General features: G+C 35.5%; 1 protein-coding gene across 4 annotated transcripts in view; it reads left to right on the top strand.

The window, feature by feature from the left end:
- The window catches only part of TRIP12 (thyroid hormone receptor interactor 12), a 93,083-nt gene that overhangs the window by 42,304 nt on the left and 29,248 nt on the right, over window positions 1-21,531 (top strand). For all 4 annotated transcript variants that reach the window (XM_058188883.1, XM_058188882.1, XM_058188880.1 and 1 more), the window contains 18 exons: window positions 439-522; window positions 1,506-1,601; window positions 2,192-2,340; window positions 2,840-2,875; window positions 3,155-3,250; window positions 4,802-4,894; window positions 5,041-5,202; window positions 5,547-5,615; window positions 5,701-5,866; window positions 8,733-8,850; window positions 8,976-9,132; window positions 9,743-9,896; window positions 11,734-11,962; window positions 14,464-14,582; window positions 16,117-16,324; window positions 16,945-17,045; window positions 20,139-20,313; window positions 20,811-20,952. In XM_058188883.1, coding sequence (XP_058044866.1) covers window positions 439-522; window positions 1,506-1,601; window positions 2,192-2,340; window positions 2,840-2,875; window positions 3,155-3,250; window positions 4,802-4,894; window positions 5,041-5,202; window positions 5,547-5,615; window positions 5,701-5,866; window positions 8,733-8,850; window positions 8,976-9,132; window positions 9,743-9,896; window positions 11,734-11,962; window positions 14,464-14,582; window positions 16,117-16,324; window positions 16,945-17,045; window positions 20,139-20,313; window positions 20,811-20,952 — 2,354 coding nt within the window. The remainder of the gene's footprint in view (window positions 1-438; window positions 523-1,505; window positions 1,602-2,191; window positions 2,341-2,839; window positions 2,876-3,154; window positions 3,251-4,801; window positions 4,895-5,040; window positions 5,203-5,546; window positions 5,616-5,700; window positions 5,867-8,732; window positions 8,851-8,975; window positions 9,133-9,742; window positions 9,897-11,733; window positions 11,963-14,463; window positions 14,583-16,116; window positions 16,325-16,944; window positions 17,046-20,138; window positions 20,314-20,810; window positions 20,953-21,531) is intronic.

Here is a 21,531-nt window from a genome sequence, read left to right as displayed (position 1 = left end):
GTAATTTTCATTCTTTTTTGTGCAGATGTGTGTGCAGATTTTATACCAATACTTTTTGGTATACATTTCAGATCTGTATACTATAATTTCAGATCTGTCAAGCCGTTGTGATGAACACTTGATGCTAATCATATTTTGTAGAGTTGTCAGGTTTCTGTTTAACCGTTTTACTTATTTCAAATAAAAATCATAATAAGTAAAAATTCAGAATGTTTCAGTCACATGCATGGTTGAAAGTATAAACCGGCTGTTCAAGTGCAGTCTTTCCATACTGTGTAAGTCAAAACTATAAATAAACCTGCTGTTTGTATGCCCATTCCAATTCCTACTGGGGTTGTTAAAGGTTTTCGTTGACAACTTTGGAAGGAAGATTTCTGACTTTGTAAGTATGTAAGCTGCATGACTTACTAATGCCATTTATTTTGTGTTCTTCATTAGCTTCTAGTTCTGTTGCTGGGGCTGTGGGCATGACCACCTCTGGTGAAAGTGAATCAGATGATTCTGAGATGGGAAGATTACAAGGTATATACTAAGTTTCCATTATATAAATAACAATTTTAAGGTTACAACTCTCTAGATTTCTTTTAAACAGTTGGAGCCCTCCTAGAAACCTTTTCTGATGTTCACGTCAGTTTTTTTCTATAACTTGAAGAAAATGCGTGGTCATTTTTGACCAAGTAATTAAAGGTCTGCTAAAACTAGTGGCATATCAATCATCTTAGGTATAAATGAATACATTTAAATTTTATTATGATTTAAAGAATCATATTAATACAGTTGTAAAAACTATTTTATTTAGGGAAAGTGGGTTTTAGAAACTTTTACTTCTGTAGCATCCTGTTTTCTCTCCTTAGTATTCAAAGGTATTTATTACTAGAGGGACTGCTGCAATCTTTGTATTTGCTTTAGAACTCAGTCCCCTTTTATTTTTAAAGATGTTTTCAGTTCACCTAACCAAAATACACAAGTGTTGGGGGAACCTGTGACTTCCAGATTTTGTTTGTATTCCTATTCTTAATGTTCTTGACTATTGGCATGCCTATTAAAGTTCTTGGAAATCAAAACCCATTATTATTCATAGGAATGTAAAATTTCCATTCAAATTTTGCTATTTTTAATATGGAAGAAGAGCAGGTTTCCTCGATTTTGGCTTAGAAGAGTAAAGCTAAAGTAGGATATATTTAACAGGACTATTTCAAAATTTTACAAAATTTAAAACTTTGTGCAGAAACAAAAAGATGTCTGGCCATTAAAATTGTAAATGGTGATAAATTACAATGTTAGTGGCGCTCAAGAGAAAATTGCTTTATGTCTAGGATTCTACAAAAGTCAAATATATATATATATATAACTGGGCCTAATAATAATTAATCTTGTAAAATAAAAATGCAGCATAAGTTTCAATCATTTAAATGCTACAAAATGAAATTTTATATTATGCAAATCACAGCTTGTAATATAATACAAAGAGTTTAATGAAGTTTTACATTTATTTTTATTTCTAGCTTTGTTAGAAGCTAGAGGACTCCCTCCACATCTGTTTGGTCCTCTTGGCCCTCGAATGTCTCAGCTATTCCACAGAACAATTGGAAGTGGAGCTAGTAAGTAGACTGATTTGCATATTTTACAGTACTTTAAGATAATGACTCATTTTGTAGGATTATAATCAAGCACTAAATTCTTATCAAATAACTGCCTAATGGTACAGTTGGAGATATCTATGGATCCAACCCTATTAACTTTCAAGAAGGCAGTAAAGACTGGCTCCCCCAGGTCTAGGATGTTGATGAAGCAGGCATGGGGTTGTGATGAATTAATTTTATTGGGTTCTCATTGTAATTTTTAATAAGGAACAAATAAAGTTATTATATATTATAATCAAATAACTGTTATAAAAATGTGAAAAAATAGCAATAGCATTTAAACTTATATACCACTTCATAGTGTTTTACAGCCCTCTTTAAGTAGTTTATAAGTCAGCATATTGTCCCAACAATCTGAGTCCTCATTTTACCAACCTCAAAAGGATGGAAGGCTGAGTCAACCTTGAGCTGGTGAGACTCAAACTGCCAGCAGTCAACAGCCAGCAGAATTAGGCTGCTACACTGCATTCTAACCACTGCACTCCCGTGGCTCTTAATATGCTTTGAATTTCTCTCTCTCCTCCCTCCTTCCTTCCTTTCTCTTTTAGGTTCTAAAGCTCAGCAACTTCTACAAGGGCTTCAGGCCACTGATGAAAGCCAGCAGTTACAGTCAGTGATAGAAATGTGTCAGCTATTAGTCATGGGTAATGAAGAAACTTTAGGCGGTTTTCCAGTCAAGAGTGTTGTTCCAGCTCTGGTAAGCATATTCATTAATTCATATCAACTTTTACCTTTGATTCATTGTAATTTAATGAAAGACCAAATGGATCAATTGAAATATGTACATAAATGGAAGCATTTCCCCCCCCATTTTCTTACTTATTTGAAGGGGTCCATAGCATATAAAATTAAGAATTGTTAGAATAATCCTTAAACTATCTTAAAATAACACAGCAATGTACCTAAAATAGAAACATACATTGTTCAGGGATGGGGAGATGCTAAATTTTAGAAATACGTTTTACTAGCCTTTCTTGCCGAAAGCTGTAATTTTTGTGTCACCTGATTATTGTCTGCTCAATATAATACAATGCACACTTTATTAACCTATTACTGAGAGTGCTAAGAAGGAAGATTGTATAAACTGTAAATACATACACATAATACAACTAAACTTGCTGCCTTAAGCTTTTGAAGAAAAGGGGCAATATAAATCAATAAATGAATAAAGACTATTCTTTTTCTATTATTTACAGATAACTTTGCTACAGATGGAGCACAACTTCGACATTGTGAGTAGTTCATCTGGAAAGTTTGTATACCCTACATTTTGAGGGAAAATATCTAAATAAGCTACTTATCTTCAGAGTTAGATTCAAGATTAGAAACATTTTGTCTCTTAAATAATGCCTATGGGAACTAGCAGTAGAAAGGAGAAATATTGATTTAATGTTCTGCTTCTGAACTTTTTTGGGATTTCTAGTTAGCTATACTATGAAAGAAAATACTGTGTCAAAATAAGCAAGCTTTTGGTGTGATCTGGAAGGACTGCCTTTGCATTGCTTTCACAGATGAATCATGCTTGTCGAGCCTTAACCTACATGATGGAAGCACTTCCCAGATCATCTGCAGTTGTGGTGGATGCAATTCCTGTTTTTTTGGAGAAGGTAAAAACTGATCAATCAAGAATTTCAATAAAAGACATTGTCAGTTAATGTTCTCAAAGTCATTGTACATTGGCTGTACTTAATACTAGCCTGTTTGTGGTACAGGAATTCAGAATTTCCTATAAGTTCTTTTGAGAAGTAAATAATTTAATAATTTATATTTATAGCTGAATATTCTTAATCGTTCTTTCAATAGGGATAGAGCCAGGAGCACTATAAAATATAGAATAGTGCATTTGAGAATAGAAAATGAGTTTTGAAACAGTTTAAGTATAGAAATGTGAAGTCTTTTTAATATTGATCAGATAAAGTGTAAAATTTAGATTTTTTGCCTAGTAATCTTTCTACATGTGGCAGTTATCCAAGCATTGTTTATCTGGGCCTAAAGGAAACTTGAAATATATTTGTTCCTTTGTACAAATATTTTCTTTTTTGTTTCTATTTTAATCTCTGTGATTAATTATCTTTGGCTTATTTAATTGCTTTCTTATATTTCTTCCTGATTTGTAGCCAAACATATTATCATGGTATTAATGTATATTTATGATACAAGTGAATATCTTCTCCATGAATTGAGTATAAATTCTAGTAGATATATATTCTAGATCAACTGTTTAGATCTAGATCAATGCTTCCCAAACTTTTTCCTTCTTTACCTGAAACTATATATTAGAAATTCTTTATTACCTAATATAGGTAAAATACTCTTAAGTCAATTTAAATTTTTCTTATGCAAAGAGAAACCACTTTTATCTACCATATTTTTCAGAGTATAAGATGCCCCAGACTATAAGACCCACCTACCTTTTTTGGGGAGGAAAACAAGAAAAAAAATTGCCTCTGCCTCACAGCAATTTGCCTCCTTGCAGCAAACAGCAAAGGCTGAAAATGGGGCCTGGGAGGCGGCAATAGGCAATGGCAATCCCTGCAGCCTGAAACAGCTGATGGTCGGGAGGCTGATCCAACCGACAGTCAGCTGCTTGTGCTAATCAGGCTGTGCTAAAACTGAAACGGGTTGTTTGCTGCAAGGAGGCAAATTGCTGGGACGCAGAGGCCAAAAGGTGGGGGCTGGTGGGTGGGCGGGGCTACATTCGGTGTATAAGACACAACCGAATTTTCACCCTCTTTTGGGGTGTGTGTGTGCATCTTATATGCCGAAAAATATGGTAATTTGGGGTAATTTATCCAAGTTTGGAAAGGGTTGTTCTAGATTTTTTTCCTAGATTTTGAGATTATCCATGTGTGTCAGAGGGAGTGGCAGCTAATGATGAACACTTAGAATAACTAATAGGGTGCCTTTGATCATAAATTCAATTCAGGAAGTAGTTTTAGTTTTCATTTAGAATGTCTGGTCCTTATAATACTTTAGGCTTCTGAGTATTTTGAAATGCCTTTTAAAAACTGCTAAAATGAACGAGAAGAAAAAACATGAATTGAAAATGTAAATGATTTGTTACATAACATGAACATTGAGCATTTGGAAGTGTTTGCTATTTTAGTCAGTTATCTCGATTCATTGCATATGACTTAAATAATTTTCATTTGTTGTAGCTTCAAGTTATTCAGTGTATTGATGTGGCAGAGCAGGCATTGACTGCCTTGGAGATGTTATCACGCAGACACAGTAAAGCAATTTTGCAGGCAGTAAGTATTGCTTCCAATTTTAAAAAAAGTTACTTTTATAGTGATCATCTCCCTCTCCCTCCCTCTTTCCCCCCTCCCTGCCTCCCTCCGTGGATGAGATGAAGTCTCTTATGACTCAAACATTTTTTTAACTTTTGTTTTTATAGGGAGGCTTAGCAGACTGTTTGCTGTACCTGGAGTTTTTCAGCATAAATGCTCAGAGGAATGCATTAGCTATTGCTGCCAATTGCTGCCAGAGCATCACTCCTGATGAGTTTCACTTTGTTGCAGATTCTCTTCCACTGCTTACCCAAAGGCTAACCCACCAGGTTGGAAAATCTTTTGAACTGTTGTATGGTTTAAAGCATTCATGTTGTATGGTTCAAGGTATTTTATGCAGAATTTCCTGTAATTCTAAATGATAATGAGATCTATTATGGAAGAAAATACTTCATATCAGCCTAGCTTTACAGCCAAAATAAAAAATCAATTGTTTCAGTTCTTTGGATTCTTTTTTCTTATCAGATACTGGAGCTGAGTTAGATGCTTTTGTTTATTTCTTGGCCGCTATATCTTTGAGTTCTTAGTGAAAATTTTCAGGATTTGGTTCTTGAAATGCCTGAGATTGTATATTTGTATATTAAAACATAATATTTGTATTCAAACCATATAGGATAAAAAGTCGGTAGAAAGCACTTGCCTTTGTTTTGCACGTTTGGTGGACAACTTCCAACATGAAGAGGTAGCGTCTTTTTTTTTTATTCAGCATAATCTTAAAAAGGTTTTATTATATGAAGTATTAATAATTTCTCTTTCTTTTCTCAAAGAATTTGCTGCAGCAGGTTGCTTCTAAGGATTTGCTTACAAATATCCAACAACTCCTAGTAGTGACTCCTCCAATTTTGAGCTCAGGGATGTTCATCATGGTGGTGCGCATGTTTTCCCTAATGTGTTCCAACTGTCCTATGCTAGCAGTTCAGCTTATGAAGCAAAGTAAGTTCATATGTCAATTATTTTTGTTTACTAGCTGGTTGCTTTTATAGATAAAGTCCAACGAATCAGTAAGTGCCAAGCTGGGGAAAGGATGATTCATAGGGTAGCAATAGAAATTATTTTTAAGAAGCTGATAAGGATACTGCAGCACATTTCTTGAGGAAAAGTTTATTGGCATTAGCTGAGAATAAAATCCTGTAGGCCACTACATAGCAAGACCGTTCTAGCAGTATAAGAAAGATAGTAACATAATTGCTAAAGCTGAAAACAATAAAATAAAAGCAGTTTAGATAAAAAAACAGATAAAGTGAAATGAGTAATATTTTTTAAATCCTTGGCTCTGGAATGTCATCATACTGGGTGCTATGTGAACTCCTTTGGCAATGACATTTAACAGCTGAGAAACATACACAAACAAAGCACATGAAACAACATCAACAGAAAATACATAAAACAATCAACAACATTTTCAAAAGATTAAAATTCACAAGGGAAGGAAGAAAACCCCACCACAGTACAGGTAGTCCTCAATGTAAGAGCACAGTTAGGACCAGAATCTTGGTCAGTAAGCGAAACAGTCATTAAAAAGTTGCCCACATGACTGCTTCTCTCAACCACTAAAATCCCGGCATTCCCAGGTGTGATAGTTAGGTGCTAAGTAAGTTGTGTGGGTGACTAGGGATAGGGAGGATCCTAGAGGCTTCACTCAGCAGCTGAAAATCCTCCCTGCCAAAATCCAAGCAGGATTTTCAGCCCCTAAGAGAAAGACAAGCATGGCCTTCGTCAGGCCTCCCAGGGCCTCCCCTGACATACCTCACATTCTTTACCCTTAACCATGCTGCCTTTCTGCTTGAATTTTGGCTCCCTCTCATTGGGGACTGGCTAAAAGAGGGCTGCCTACCAAGGGCATTCAGCTCCTTTTTAGCCAGCCCTCAGAGACAAGAGTGAGTTTTTTCAATAGGTGGCAACAGCTTGCCACCTTCTGGCAGAGAAGATTGCAAACCGGGATTACGTGATCAAAGGCTAGAAGTCCTTTATGGGCTGCCATAATTCCAAACCATTATTAAACTAATGGCCATAAGTCAAAGACTACCTAGTACTCTTCCTGGATATCCTTATCAACAACCATCCATACTAACCAAGTGTTCCATTACCAAAGTAACAACCTCACCTCCCACTGTAAAAGCTATGTAAAAACATAATATACATGAGCAGAAACATACTGCAGCAACTCAGAATGCCAGAAGAAGGAAACAGACTGCTTATACAGCACCTCCCAACAAGAAATATACCCACACATTGTTTATCAGAAGGTGCCTTACCATTCAATCCACTACAGTCTAACCAACAGTATGACAAGGATAACACTGCCATACATCAAATGTAGAAGCAACACAGACTAGTACAACCACATATCACTACCATAGCACATAAATCAATGAAAGGCCTCCAAATCATCTTAAATAAACCAAATTACCCAGTAACGAATGAAGAAAAAAACAGAAGTGATGTACAATACGTGTAAGAATTGTAACAGCCACTATGTAGGACAGACAGAATATACAATGAAAATTCCTAAATTTTAGAACATATGGACAGACTTAGCCATAGTTTCAACTGGAAATCTGTGAAGATGGTTGACCAAGTTAAATCCAAAAACACTACGGAATTCCTGGAAGCTTGGCAGACAAATCAGCAGGGACATAAGAGACAAATCACATTTACATACCATTCAAAACAGACAAAAAGGTAAAAAATAAAAAATGTCAGCATTTTTGACATTGTCAGCAATCAACACCCAAATAAATAAAGATTAAGACAAACAAGCAGTAAAGATTAAGACAAACAAACAATACCCTAATAAGGGAACTACCAACTCAGACAAGCAAGCAGTAAGCAATAGCTTAATCAAGGAACTACCAAGGAGAAAACAACACCCTCATCAACCCTGACAGGCCAAGTTACTATATATAACAAAGAACAAACTCCATTCCCTTCCAGCACTGAAGATGTTATCTAGCCAGGTAATGAAACCTCTGCAAGAAAACAACAAAGCTCACAGAGCGCGAAGCACTCCACACGTACTGTACTAAGTTTTATTTAGTGGGTAGCCGTAGAAAAGAGACTCCAAAGATCTGTGGTGATAGATATCAGTGGCATGCCAAGTAATGAAGGTGTTCAAAGTACAAAACCTTATTTATTTGAATTGATTTTGTTTGTTGACAAAATTAATTATGAATCAGGTGTCAGAAGATTGGGGAACTAAAAGAGAGTAGGACCCTAATACTAAGTCTATATGTTTGTACAGAAGAGCCTCATTCTAAAAAAAATGTGATAATTTCAAACTTCTTGAGAAGGCCACAATATATTTTTCAATTGTTGTATGTCATGAAACTTGCCTAGACAAACATACAGAAGGAAAATAATGCCTATCTTGCAGTGTGTCATATCTTCCTGCCTTCAAGGGCATGTGAAGTAATCAGTGTTGTGGTTTGGCTTTTTTTCAATTGTTGTGTCTAAGAACCTAATTCATGTAGTTAAAAATTGGGTTTTCATAGCATATTCAATTTATTTATGTTCTGACGTTGCATTTGTTTATTTTATCAAACACAGTTATTCATAGGTTATTGATTCCAGCTGATTCATGGCATTTTACAAGTAAATTTATGGAATCATCAACAAATAATCTGGCTTTGCATAAGCCACAAAAAACCCTACCCTACCCTAGATGTAAAACTAGCATATATAACCATTTCCACACAGATATTCCATCATGTAAATCTGCCTAATATATATTTTCAAAGCAACATGTTGATTATCCATTATAGCAGAAACTAATATTCTAATTGTGTGGGTTTTATTAAAGATATTGCAGAAACGCTTCACTTTCTTCTTTGTGGAGCATCAAATGGGAGTTGTCAGGAACAAATTGATCTTGTTCCAAGAAGTCCTCAAGAACTGTATGAACTTACTTCACTTATCTGGTAGGTTTTATCTGAAATTATTATTCAGTTTTTGTCCAGGATCATATTTCATAATACCTAAAATGAGATGAATGCTGTTACTAAAACACACATTTACTGTTAAAATGTTGGCTTGTTCTTTTTAGTGAATTGATGCCATGCTTACCTAAAGAAGGAATTTTTGCTGTTGACATTATGCTAAAGAAAGGAAATGCGCAAAACACAGATGGTGCAATATGGCAGTGGCGAGATGACAGGGGTCTCTGGCATCCCTATAACAGAATTGATAGCCGGATAATTGAGGTAGTAACATCAGCATATAAACATCTGCATTTTATATAGGGGGTTGGACATCACTTATCCACTGTCATAAATGGAACAACTTCTAATCAAATTTCAACTGTGAATTGCAGGTAGATCTTTGGAATTAGCACTAGTTGGCAAGATGTGATACTTATGAATTCAGTATTCATAAATTACTGAATCATTTATTTGCTTTATCTGAATGATTAAAATGTATTTCTTCCTAATATTGTATATATTGCTGTTGAAAAGATATGTCTATTGTCCTTCAGCAGGATCACAGGATAGATTAAACAAAATCAAGATTGTTAAACAATCAATCAAACAAAAATCCAATAAACTTTAAAAAATATTATTCTGACATTAGTCACATATAAAGTTAGATGAACTCATAGACCTGATTTCCATATGACATTAAGCCAAAATGGTGGTTTAAAAAATCCTACTGAAGCAGAAGCAATTAACCCACCCACTGTGGTTTAGTATTGTATGTGACTTAAGCCATTTAAATCATACTGTGATTACTCGAAATGTGTTGCTGGATAGGAAGAAGAGGAAGTTGTCCTGAAGTAATTTGTACTTGTATTTAAACATATATATTTGTTTTCAGGCAGCTCATCAGGTTGGTGAAGATGAAATAAGTCTGTCTACATTGGGGCGTGTTTATACAATTGACTTTAATTCTATGCAGCAGATCAATGAGGATACTGGAACAGCACGTGCCATTCAAAGAAAACCCAATCCTCTAGCCAATACCAGTACTAGTAAGCACTATTTTATTTTTGTCACTGAAGAGTGCTTCCTGTGTAGTCTTGCAATTTATTTTTTTCATACATTTATTTCTAATTTTCTATGCAGCCACCATTCCATATTCCAATTCCATATGGTCACGATGAAATAGTAACAACAGTAAAAAACCGTAAAACAACAATAATTTTTTTAAAAAGCCTACTTCAGGCCAGGTAGGATGCCTGGCATTAATGCTATTGTCTAAATTTATTTCACCTTGGAGGAGATAATTTTGCAGGTAACCTGTGTCTGTATAGCAGAGGGCGATAATTGTACTCAAAAATGTTGGGGGCCAGTGCACTGCCCACAAAATACTTATATTGCTTCATATTTAAAGGTAACTTCAGGTAGAACACATTGCAATAGCCCAATCAGCACGGAATGAGAGTATAAGTAATTTTTGTCAGAGTTTCTTGTCTAAAGGAGATGTAATTGAGCAGTGGTATCCCTGTTAGTGGTCCAAGCTGTTAATCTACCTGGAGTAAATCCACTAGTTTTATATATTCATAATTCAAAAAGCAGATCCCACCGTGGGTTACTAATATCTTGTAGAAGGCATTCTAGTAAATTATTGAACTGCATATTATCCCAGAGGTTTCAGTGAGCAGGTTTGGCCACGTATTCTGCTTCTTCTAGAATCATAGAGTTTTAGGCATATTTAGGCATAGGTTTCTAAATTACATATCCTAGCATGGCTTTATACGGGTAGCTTTTTCATGATTCAGGTCTGATAGAGTAGTATAGTAAGTTACAGTGAGATTTGTGCTATTCTGTTGGATCTCACTCAGTGGTGGTAGAATGCTATGCTTCAAATCCCAAGGGAGAATATTTCTTTCAGTGTGGAATGAAAGAGGTAAGTGGACTTGCCAGTGCTTGGTTACAGACTACAGAAGTGATATATGCCTTAACTTTGTAAGTAATTAAGAATATATTGCAAAACTCTGACATTTTAGATCCCATGTTTATTTACTTGAATGTTATTTGAATTTGACTGTTTTATTTATATTTTAAATATGTCCTTCATTTTTTATGGTTCATATTCTTTTCTAAAACATTGAGTGTTAGCTTGGTGTAACAGTTGTTGGTCTAGAAACCAGGAGACTGTGAGTTGTAGCATTGACAGCCAGCTGAGTAACTTTAAATCAGTCACTCTTGCTTAGCTAACCCACCTCACTGGATAAATATTGTGGGGAAAATTGGAGGAGGAAGGACTATTACCCTGTTTCCCCAAAAATAAGATATCCCCTGATAATAAGCCCAATCAGGCTTTTATGTGCATGTGCTAAAATAAGACACACACCCCAAAATGACCCCTCCCCCCCAAAATTTAATCACATGCACAGCCAATCCCCGCCATTTCCTCTGGTTAGGGTTAGAGAGGCAGAGCTGGAAATCAGGTAAGACAGCAAGAGGAGCCCTGTCTTGCTCCACGCACCCCAAAAGAATAAGACCTCCCTCAAAATAAGGCCAAGCATTTATTTTGGGATTCCAAAAAATATAAGACAGGGTCTTATTTTCGGGGAAACACGGGGTATGTATGTTCACTGCCTTGAGTTGGTTATAAAGTAATAAAGACAAAATAAAAAATGAATAAATATTCAACAAAACTTTAAGAAAGGTTACTTATTTCCTAGTGCTTAGTTTGAAATTTAGTCAGTTACTGGGAAATTTATGATATTTTTTGTAAATGTAAAAGTATCAAATGTTTTCTAAAAGAATGCTATAATATATAAATGGAATGGAATCAAATTGAATACTATGTGTACATTTAGTGCAATGCAAATAATTAACCATCTATCTATCCTTTTACAGGCGGACATCCAGAATCAAAGAAGGATGATGCTCGAGCACAGCTAATGAAAGAAGATCCAGATCTAGCTAAATCTTTTATTAAAACCTTATTTGGTGTTCTCTATGAAGTGTATAGTTCTTCAGCCGGACCTGCTGTTAGACATAAGTGCCTTAGAGCCATTCTTAGAATAATTTATTTTGCTGATGCTGAACTTCTGAAGGATGTACTGAAAAATCATGCTGTATCAAGGTGCTTATTAATTTATATCTTTGTTGTGAATGATACTATAAAAATACTTGAGTTTTGCTGAAACCAGTGTCTTGAAATTTTAATAATTTAATTTAATTAAGATATTTAATTGTTTAAAGTTTCTGTATTTGGCAATTATAGCTACAGTGAGAATTATTGAGAATGTTATAATCAACATTAGATGTTTATTATTTCATATTAAGTGCCTCTGTTTTATTTATTTATATTAATCCACATTTCCTGTTTGAGTAGAATCAGGCCATTATCGAATATTCCTGTTTAATAGAGTAAGAAAGCTATATGCAAACATTTATTTAAAATTATTGGTTTGAGTCCAAGTGAAAATATTTTTGCTGAGGAATACACTGGATTCAGAGTCAACTGTTCAGTTTGGACTGTTGAACAGTACCATTTAGCTAAAAATTATATTTCACTGTCAAAAGGTTACCTTCATGGATTTCAAATCAGCTTTTGATCTGATTCCATTGGAGAGGCTATGAGAGAAAACACAGTGGATAAAATATTGATTTTTATTATTCAGACTATTTTAACCCCATGTTGAGAGTCAGATGTTACTGATGGAAATATTACTACTAAGAGAAGAATAAAACCAGGCTGTATTTTAGCCTTCTTCCCTTTATTAATAATTGAGGCTCTCACATTTCTGTTCATTATCCCATAGTGTTAGGAAATTGCACTTTCAGCTTTGTAGTTGATTAGTTTTGTCATTCTTGCAAGTGGGAATGAGAAAGGCATTGAGGTCATTGGCTTCTTTTTGCCTAAATATTACTTGGAATAAATGATCAAAAAACTAGTGCCAGTATTAATTTTTTGCACTGCATGTTGCAGGACGCATAAGTAGTAAATATAAGTATCTTGAGATGCAGCTGGATCTCTCTTTATCTTAGAGCACACATTTCTCTTGTTGTTCAACATACCTCCTCATCTTGATATTTTTCCATTCAAAATTTTATTTGTGCAGCCTGCAAGTTCTTGCTAAAATTTTTCTCAGCTTGTTTGTGGTGTTCAGCTTTGTACTTTAACAAGTTTAATATACTGGAAAATGCCATCCCAAAATTAATCTTATTTCCTATCATATTACTGACAAATTGCCTTTAGGAAAGTTTTAGTGTGGCCTATTGATACAAAGGAAATAAAGAGCTAATGAGAAACATTATACAAAATATGCAAAAAGAGTAAAAAATAATAGGATAAAAATTTCAAGGTGTGAGACAGGAAAAGGAAATACAGGTAACAATAGTTCACATCAGTGTTATTTGCCTCTCCTTGCAAACCATCCTTGCTTCTATCATATGGTATTCTTTATTGCCTTTATTCTTTAACTTCTTATAGCTTCTTTTTGAAGTTCATGTCCATCCAACGAAAATTCAGTTGTCTCTTCCTCTTTGACCCATTCATTCTTCCTTTCTCTATTTATTGATTACAAATTCTTCACTTATTCCCTATGAATCACCAAACCGCTTCACAGGACTTGTTTTTTATTGGCTAATTCAGTTCCCATTCTCATTTAGCATTCATTTGTTTTTACCCCATTCCTTCATGTTACAGTGTCTACATTTCTTCCTTATTTCATTGCATTCAATATAACTTTTCTTTCCTGACATTCCCAGCTCTTCTACATAACAAAGCAGGCATAAACAGGATTTCCTTTGTACCAATTCATCTTATTTTGACAAATATTCATTCTTTGTAATAGACCACATACTATTTACCAGCTTTCTACCAGTATTTGCATTTCTTAAAATTTCTTAATTTTCCCATCTGTTTAAAACACTATGCCAACTCTCATCTACTTACTTCCATTTCTCTGTCACAATAATTATATCATTTTATATGCTAATTTTCATAGCTGTACACCTTGTTCCATCCCAAATTCTACATAACATATCTAGGGGCTCTCTACAATAATATGTGTGTGTATGTGTGTGTATAGTGTGTGCGTGTGTATGCATATGTGCCCTATACTTAACGTTTTGCTTTTTTTACTTTTACTTCTGTCATGTACCACTTTACCTGCTGCATCCAGTCACCAGCCCTCAACTACATATTAGTGCAAAACATAATCCAATTCTGTATCTTATGTTTTCTTTAGGTAAAGAATTGTAGATTTACTTTCTCAAATTTGTAGTACTTCTCAATGACAATTGAGTCAAATATTCAGCAATAAAGATAATAAATAAATGCAAAATATTTATGAATGTATAGTTATTTTCCACGCTATTTTTGAAAAATTTACAGTCTGGCAAATAATAAACTCAAGTTCCATTGTAGGACTTAGTTGTTCCATTGTAGGATTTGCATATTAGCATATTGGGTATGCAGTAGAAATCTAAAGTGTGTTGCTAATCTTATTTTCAATATACTTTTCCTCCTCATCTTCTGCATTGTGCTGAGTAGTGAAAATATCATAAATATCAAACAATTATCAAAGTTAAATTGCATTTTCCATAATGTTCTTTTTTGTGGTTTGGTTATTACAGTCATATTGCCTCTATGCTGTCAAGTCAAGATCTTAAGATAGTTGTTGGAGCCCTTCAGATGGCAGAAATTTTAATGCAAAAATTACCTGACATTTTTAGTGTTTACTTCAGGAGAGAAGGTAATGGTAACTTTTGACTGGATTCTGGTATTTGGTATCCTACATACAGTTTTGATTATATGCAAAGTATAAGGTAATAATCAACTAGTTATAAATTCAATATTTGTAGAACTATGAAAATTAAATTTCATGCTCTGTGATTCTTAGGCTGTAAGGACTTGATAGAGCTCCCTATAATGATATGTGAGAATGACCTTTGGAGACTGGAAGAAAACCCACATCATAGACAATGGTCTGATGAAAGGCAATTTAGTCCACACTCTCCCTAGTTTTTCAGGCACTAAAAAGAAAGATGAGGGGATAAGTACTTTCATTCTAACAAGATTGCTAATGTAACCTTACAATAAAATTGGATTAGTTCAACCAGGTGTGGTTCTTGTCTACCTTACAAGGCTGGCGATTGGCTGACATCGCCACAATCCTTCTAATGAGTTCTAGCACTAACATTTAGTGCGCAGAAAGGTTTACTGGCCACAGAAAGGTTTTGGGGCTGAATGAGCTGCCTCAATCTCCTAGCTGGAGAAGCAGTTTCAAGAAGGGGCAGTTGCATACAAGAGGGACAACCTGAAGACAAGTTGCTATCCTTTTCTTTTAAGTGCTCTTGAATCAGTTATGATTCTGATGACTTCTTGGAAAATTCTGTGCAGTTTTCTTGGTGGTTTGCCATTATTTCTTTGGGGATAATTTTTGATTTCCTGTCTAGGGCTGATAAAGAATGGTAAAACATCACCCAACTGGCTTCCATACCTAAAGGAGATTAGAATCTGGGCTTCTTCAGTTTCAGTCCAGCACATTAACCATGATGATATGTTGCCTCTCATCATATATTTAAGATTGTGAAAAATGTTTCAAAATCAAACTAATTTTCCTGTTTTGAATTCATTATTTGTTTTGAATTTTAAACAATATTTCAGCCATCTTGAAAGTGTTTGGAGCTTGAACCAGAACCCAAATGAACAAGACAGTCTGTACTTACACAAATCGGCTGTTGGTCCAAACAGGATATTTTAAATTTGAAATGATTTGAAATCCAAGCATTTTGATACCCTCACCCTCATTGACATGTCTTTTCCCGGCATTCCCCTACTACATCTTCTCTTTCTTCTTCCTACTTCTTTTAAGCAAATTTGAAGTGTAGATGTTTAATATGGGAAAATGGTTTGGGAAACATTTGCTTGTTTCTGAGTCTGTAGGCAGCAAGAAACATCTGTACTTTTATTTATGAGAGGAAACTGTTTTCTTGTTTTGGTTAGCTGTCAAAGAATTGTTGAATAAGTTCATTTTTTCCACTTACTTGTTTTTGTAGAGTAAACTTGATTTAAGTATTTTACATTATATTTTATTTTATCATACTACTGTTTGCAAGTAGGGTAACTTTGGAACACTTGTGATCATTAGCCTATACAATACTGGGCATCATGATCTTTGAGTGTACATGCAACATTGATTTTTTTAAAGTAATTATTAAATCATGTTGCTTCTATCCAAATAAAATTTTCATCTCATGAGCTATAAATTCTGTCACTTTTTTCAGGAGTTATGCACCAGGTGAAAAATTTAGCAGAATCAGAGGCTTTACTGACAAGTCCCCCCAAGGCTTGCACTAATGGCTCAGGAACTCTTAGTGCTACTACAACAGTAAGCACTGGAACAGCCACTACTGCTAGCAATGCTGCTTCAGACTTAGGTTCTCCAAGCTTACAGCATAGCAGGGAAGACTCTTTGGACCTGAGTCCACAGGGGTGAGTTAACTTGACTGGATCTCTGATTCAGATATCCTCCTAAGGTGTCTATCAACCTGTTCAAAATTTTCTATTCTTTATTTGCATATAAAGAAAATTGGAGCGAAGAACGTTGTGATTCAATATTTAATGAGTGAGTTTTAAAAAGAAGTCAACATAATTGGATGTTAGTATTGTTGTAATAATTTTACAGTGCCTTATACACTGTAAGCCGCCCTGAGTCTTCGGAGAAGGACGGGGTATAAATGTAAACAAAATATATATATATAAAAAAATTTTTTTGGACTTTCTCCTACATGCATTTTTTTAAAGTCTGCATTTTTTGTTCTAGCTGTCTTTGATCTTTTAAAATACATATCAGTAGCTAATATTCAATAAACTATTTGCCAACCTGTCGCAACCTGTTTTTTTAAGCCGTGAAAATGAAAAAGTAGTACAAATTACCTGAGTATCAAGGCAAATATTTGTCTTCTAAACAATGCTTAAATATTAAAATGTTACACTGCTGACCAAGTGTATCTAGTAGGATCATTTAAAATCCATATGTATTTAAACTGATATTTGTTGAAATGTGAAGCCACATGAATAAGCCTGATATATAATGTGCTTTGATTCAATAGCCGATTAAGTGATGTTTTGAAGAGAAAAAGATTGCCAAAACGTGGACCCCGAAGGCCAAAATATTCACCTCCCAGAGATGAGGACAAAGTAGACAATCAAGGTAAGTTTTGTCGAACCAGGTATTGTAAATTATTAAAATAAATTGAGGTCTAGGTTTCTTCCAGCCACATAGTTTAGCTAGTATTATGCTAGCCAACAAAACTATCTCAAGTGAAACTGCTGGGATAACCCACTTCTGAGAAATTTTCGGGTTGTTGCCAGTGGTACTGCTTTTCTGCTGAAATACCATCTTCTAGAAAAGCCTTTCACTGACATCAAGGTTTCCTCCTTCTTGACAATACAAACTGTTTCATAGGGCTTCTCTTCAATGTACAAATGCCATCAGGGTTTTTTTTCACATCTAAAATGTTTGAAATATTTAATTTTTAAATATGCCATGGATATTCTAATCCTGCATTTAAGTCCTATTACCTTGGATGTTTTATTATTTCTTATCATAGCTTGTGATAAGAAATAACATACTTTTTGTTTTTTTGCTGTAAACTGCTGTGAATCCTTTCATTGAAACCAACAGTATACATGTTTAAATGAATGGATAAGCAAGCAGTTAAATATTTGGTACATAATATGAAATAAAAATCTAGAATCTGGAACATCCTGGCTTAACCTTAAGTAACTGTATGCTAGTTATTATTTATTTGCAGTTACTTTGATTTGCTTGGGAGGGGGGAAAAAAACAGGAATTATGACATTTTGGTGACCCACAGTATTACAGTAATAGAGAGAAATCAAATAACAGCACATTTTCTAATATTAAAAAAAAATCCCTTTCTAAATGCAAACACACACAATGTTTTTTAAAAACCAGGTTGATGTCTTGTTTCAGGCTGAGCACCCAGAACAGTTTGATTTAGAAAAGGTTTAATGATGAGTAGTATTGCAGGGAATTACAAAGAATTGACTGTTCAGATGCATGCTTGCCCTGGAAAACACAGGGAAATAAAAGTCTGTCTTGATAGCTAGGCATAGCGCAAATGGTTTAGAGTTTATTTATTTATTTATTTATTTTATTTATTTATTTATTAAATTTTTATACCGCCCTTCTCCCGAAGGACTCAGGGCGGTGTACAGCCAAAAATAAAACACAATACATATACAATTAAAACCAACAATTAAAACCTAGCAAATTACAAAAGGCTGATAATTAAAAGTTTAAATTTAAAATTATAAAAGATTTTAAAAAACCCAATAAAAACTCCAATTTAAGATTAAAACTATTAAAACATTATGCCAGTCCCGCTTGAATAAATAAATATGTTTTTAGCTCACGACGGAAGGTCCGAAGATCAGGCACTTGACGTAGGCCAGTAGGAAGTTCATTCCAGAGCGTCGATGCTCCAACAGAGAAGGCCCTACTCCTGGGGGCCGCCAGCCGACACTGTTTGGCGGACGGCACCCTGAGGAGACCTTCTCTGTGAGAGCGTATGGGTCGGTGGGAGGCATAGGGTAACAGCAGGCGGTCTCGTAAGTACCCGGGTCCTAAGCCATGGAGCGCTTTAAAGGTGGTAACCAGAATCTTGAAGCGCACCTGAAAGACCACAGGAAGCCAGTGCAGACTACGCAGCAGTGATGTTACATGGGAGCTGCGAGCGGCTCCCGTTACTACTCGTGCAGCCGCATTCTGGACTAACTGTAGCCTCCGGGTGCACCTCAAGGGCAGCCCCATGTAGAGAGCATTGCAGTAATCCAACCGAGACGTGACCAGAGCGTGAGTGACTGTGCATAAGGCATCCCGGTCAAGGAAGGGACGCAACTGGCGGACCAAGCGAACTTGGTAGAAAGCCCTCCTGGAGACGGCCGCCAGATGTTCATCAAAGGACAGCCGTCCGTCCAGGAGGACACCCAAGTTGCGAACCACCTCCTTTGGGGCCACTAACTCGCTGACTGTACCGGGGTGCCGGCATCCACAGCCACTCCGTCTTGGAGGGATTGAGCCTGAGTCTGTTTCTCCCCAGTTAAGTCCAGAGGCAAACCATAGGGCATTGATAGAATATAGGTAGTCCTTTACTTACAACAGCTCATTTAGTGATCATTTGAAGTTACAACTGTTGCAACATCCGCATGGTCACGTGATCAAAATTCAGATGCTTGGCAGCTGATTCATATTTATGACCATTGCAGTGTTTTGGGGTCATGTGATTACCTTTTGCAAGCTTCTGACAAGCAAAGTCAATGGGAAAGCCAGATCCATTTAACAATTGTGTTACTAATTAAACAATTGCAGTGATTCACTTAACAACTGTGGCAAGAAAGGTCGTAAAATGGGGCAAAATTCACTTAACTGTCTCAGCAACATAAATTTTGGGCTCAATTGTGCTTCGTAAATCAAGGAATATGTGTGAAAATTGGGGGAAGGAAGCTGCAACAGCAGCGAGAGCGGCAAATATTCACTGCAGTCCAGAAATCAAACATTAGAGAGATAGTCAGCTAGACAGAGCTATAAAACAGAGCAGGATATAAAAATGCAGATCCTAGGGGATGAGTTGTTTCCAGCGGAGGGACAATTACTGGCAGCTATTCTTAAATAGGCCAGTTGGATGAATAGCTCAATTATAAGCATTTGTGTCTTTGTTTCTTGGGGAGCTGAGCAGCACAGATACATCTGGACTTAGAAGTGCTGCCAGAATCTGATCCCTAGCTCTCACCTAGCTCCTCCTCCCCTGCTCCTGGGGATTTCCTGCCCCAGGCAATTGATGCAGGGTAGTGGGGGGTTGATGCTTGACTGTCAGCACCAAAAGTCAGCAGACACCCAAACATCAGGCCCCTCAGCATCTTGACAGTCTTGACAGTTGGTACGTATACCGAAGAACTGTTACAGTGGTATATGCCTACAATGGCAGCTTATATGTATATATAAACCAAAGAGTGACAGCAATATGGGTATGTAAAGCATGAAGAATATATGTCCTCATTTTGAAAGTACATTTGGTAATATGATACTATTTTTAATTCACTTGGCAGCTGTGACTCCTTACAGCTTGCTGTGGGTTGAATCACATACAGAGTATTAACAAACACAAAATGTTGGTAGCTCTTAATCTAGAACAATCTTCAGATAATTGTCAAATGTATTCATCCTACGTAAGTTCCTTTAAACTTAAAGTCTGTTCCATTTTCCATTATTTTCTAAAAGCAAAAAGCCCTACTGCTACGCAATCTCCCAAATCTTCCTTCTTGGCAAGTTTGAATCCTAAAACGTGGGGAAGATTAAGCACACAGTCGAACAGCAACAACATTGAACCAGCACGTACAGCTGGTGTGAGTGGCCTGGCAAGAGCTGCTTCAAAAGATACAATATCCAACAACAGGTATCCCTCGCAAAAAATGGAAATCAGCTTTGTTATATAAAACGCAATTCTGTACAACGTTCAACATGACTTTTTACTTTTGTTTTTTTAATGTATTGATTTGTCTATAGCAACTAAGCTTATAACTTCCTTAGTGACAGAAGATCCTGAAGAGCATGTTGAGTCAGAAATGTTATCCAATAGTTAGATAATGGAGATTATCTAGGAATGGGGAGTATATGTGTGAAAAATTGAAGAACAAATCATTCAAGCTAAAACCAAGATAAATAAGTAGGACAAGACTTTCATGTTTCTATAAAAAGAAAAGGAATGTTAAAGAATCTAGTCAGTCTGAAATAAGAAGAGATTACTGGTGGAAGAAAAATTTTTGGTTTTTAGTTTTCATTCTCTCTGAAATGATATGATTTGTTTACATTATAAATATATATTCAAAGAGTTGTTCAGAGAATGTGTGTAGTACAAAGGTGGTAATGTATTAAATTGTGCATTTTTTGTAGAGAGAAAATTAAGAGTTGGATTAAAGAACAGGCTCACAAATTTGTGGAACGTTATTTTAGTTCGGAGAATATGGATGGAAGTAACCCTGCACTAAATGTGTTACAGAGACTTTGCACTGCAACTGAACAACTCAACCTTCAGGTTAGGATATCTTTTTCATCTGCCTTTGAATAAAAGGGTAACATTTGTGGGAGGACAATTACGCACTTTACTGCTTAAACTATATATCTCTTCTTGCTTAAGTAAAAATGTCTAATGGACATAGCTTTTGCTTTGGAAAAGACAGATTTTAAAACTTGGTTGTGCTCATGGATTATAAATCCTTGCTTGTAGTTTTTTTGCTGAAGAAAGATGGTGGTTATGTTGTTACTATCAGTTTTTATTCAAATAATTTTTAAGGATATAATTAGAATTGTACCAGCTTCTTGTTGTTTTTAATTCTAAGATGTAATTTTGTAATGATATTACTAAGCACAATTGAACATAGACTAAAACTAGAGACTAAGCTCGAATTGTGAATGTGTGAAATCAATATTACAAACAGAAGTAACTTGGGCTGACCAGGGCTGAGTACATAATAGTTGTTATGGAATTCTCATTCCAGTTAATGATCCAGTATGAAGATTTGCACGTCCATGGAAGGCCAAGCTTTCTCTTCAGGAAACTATAGCACATCTTATGTTTGAAACACTAGAAATTTACATTTGAGTAAATTTTGGA

Source organism: Ahaetulla prasina, chromosome 6, assembly GCF_028640845.1.
Source record: "Ahaetulla prasina isolate Xishuangbanna chromosome 6, ASM2864084v1, whole genome shotgun sequence".
NCBI lineage: Eukaryota > Metazoa > Chordata > Lepidosauria > Squamata > Colubridae > Ahaetulla > Ahaetulla prasina.
Note: the sequence above shows the minus strand (reverse complement) of the source record. Positions and strands in the feature narration are given on the sequence as shown.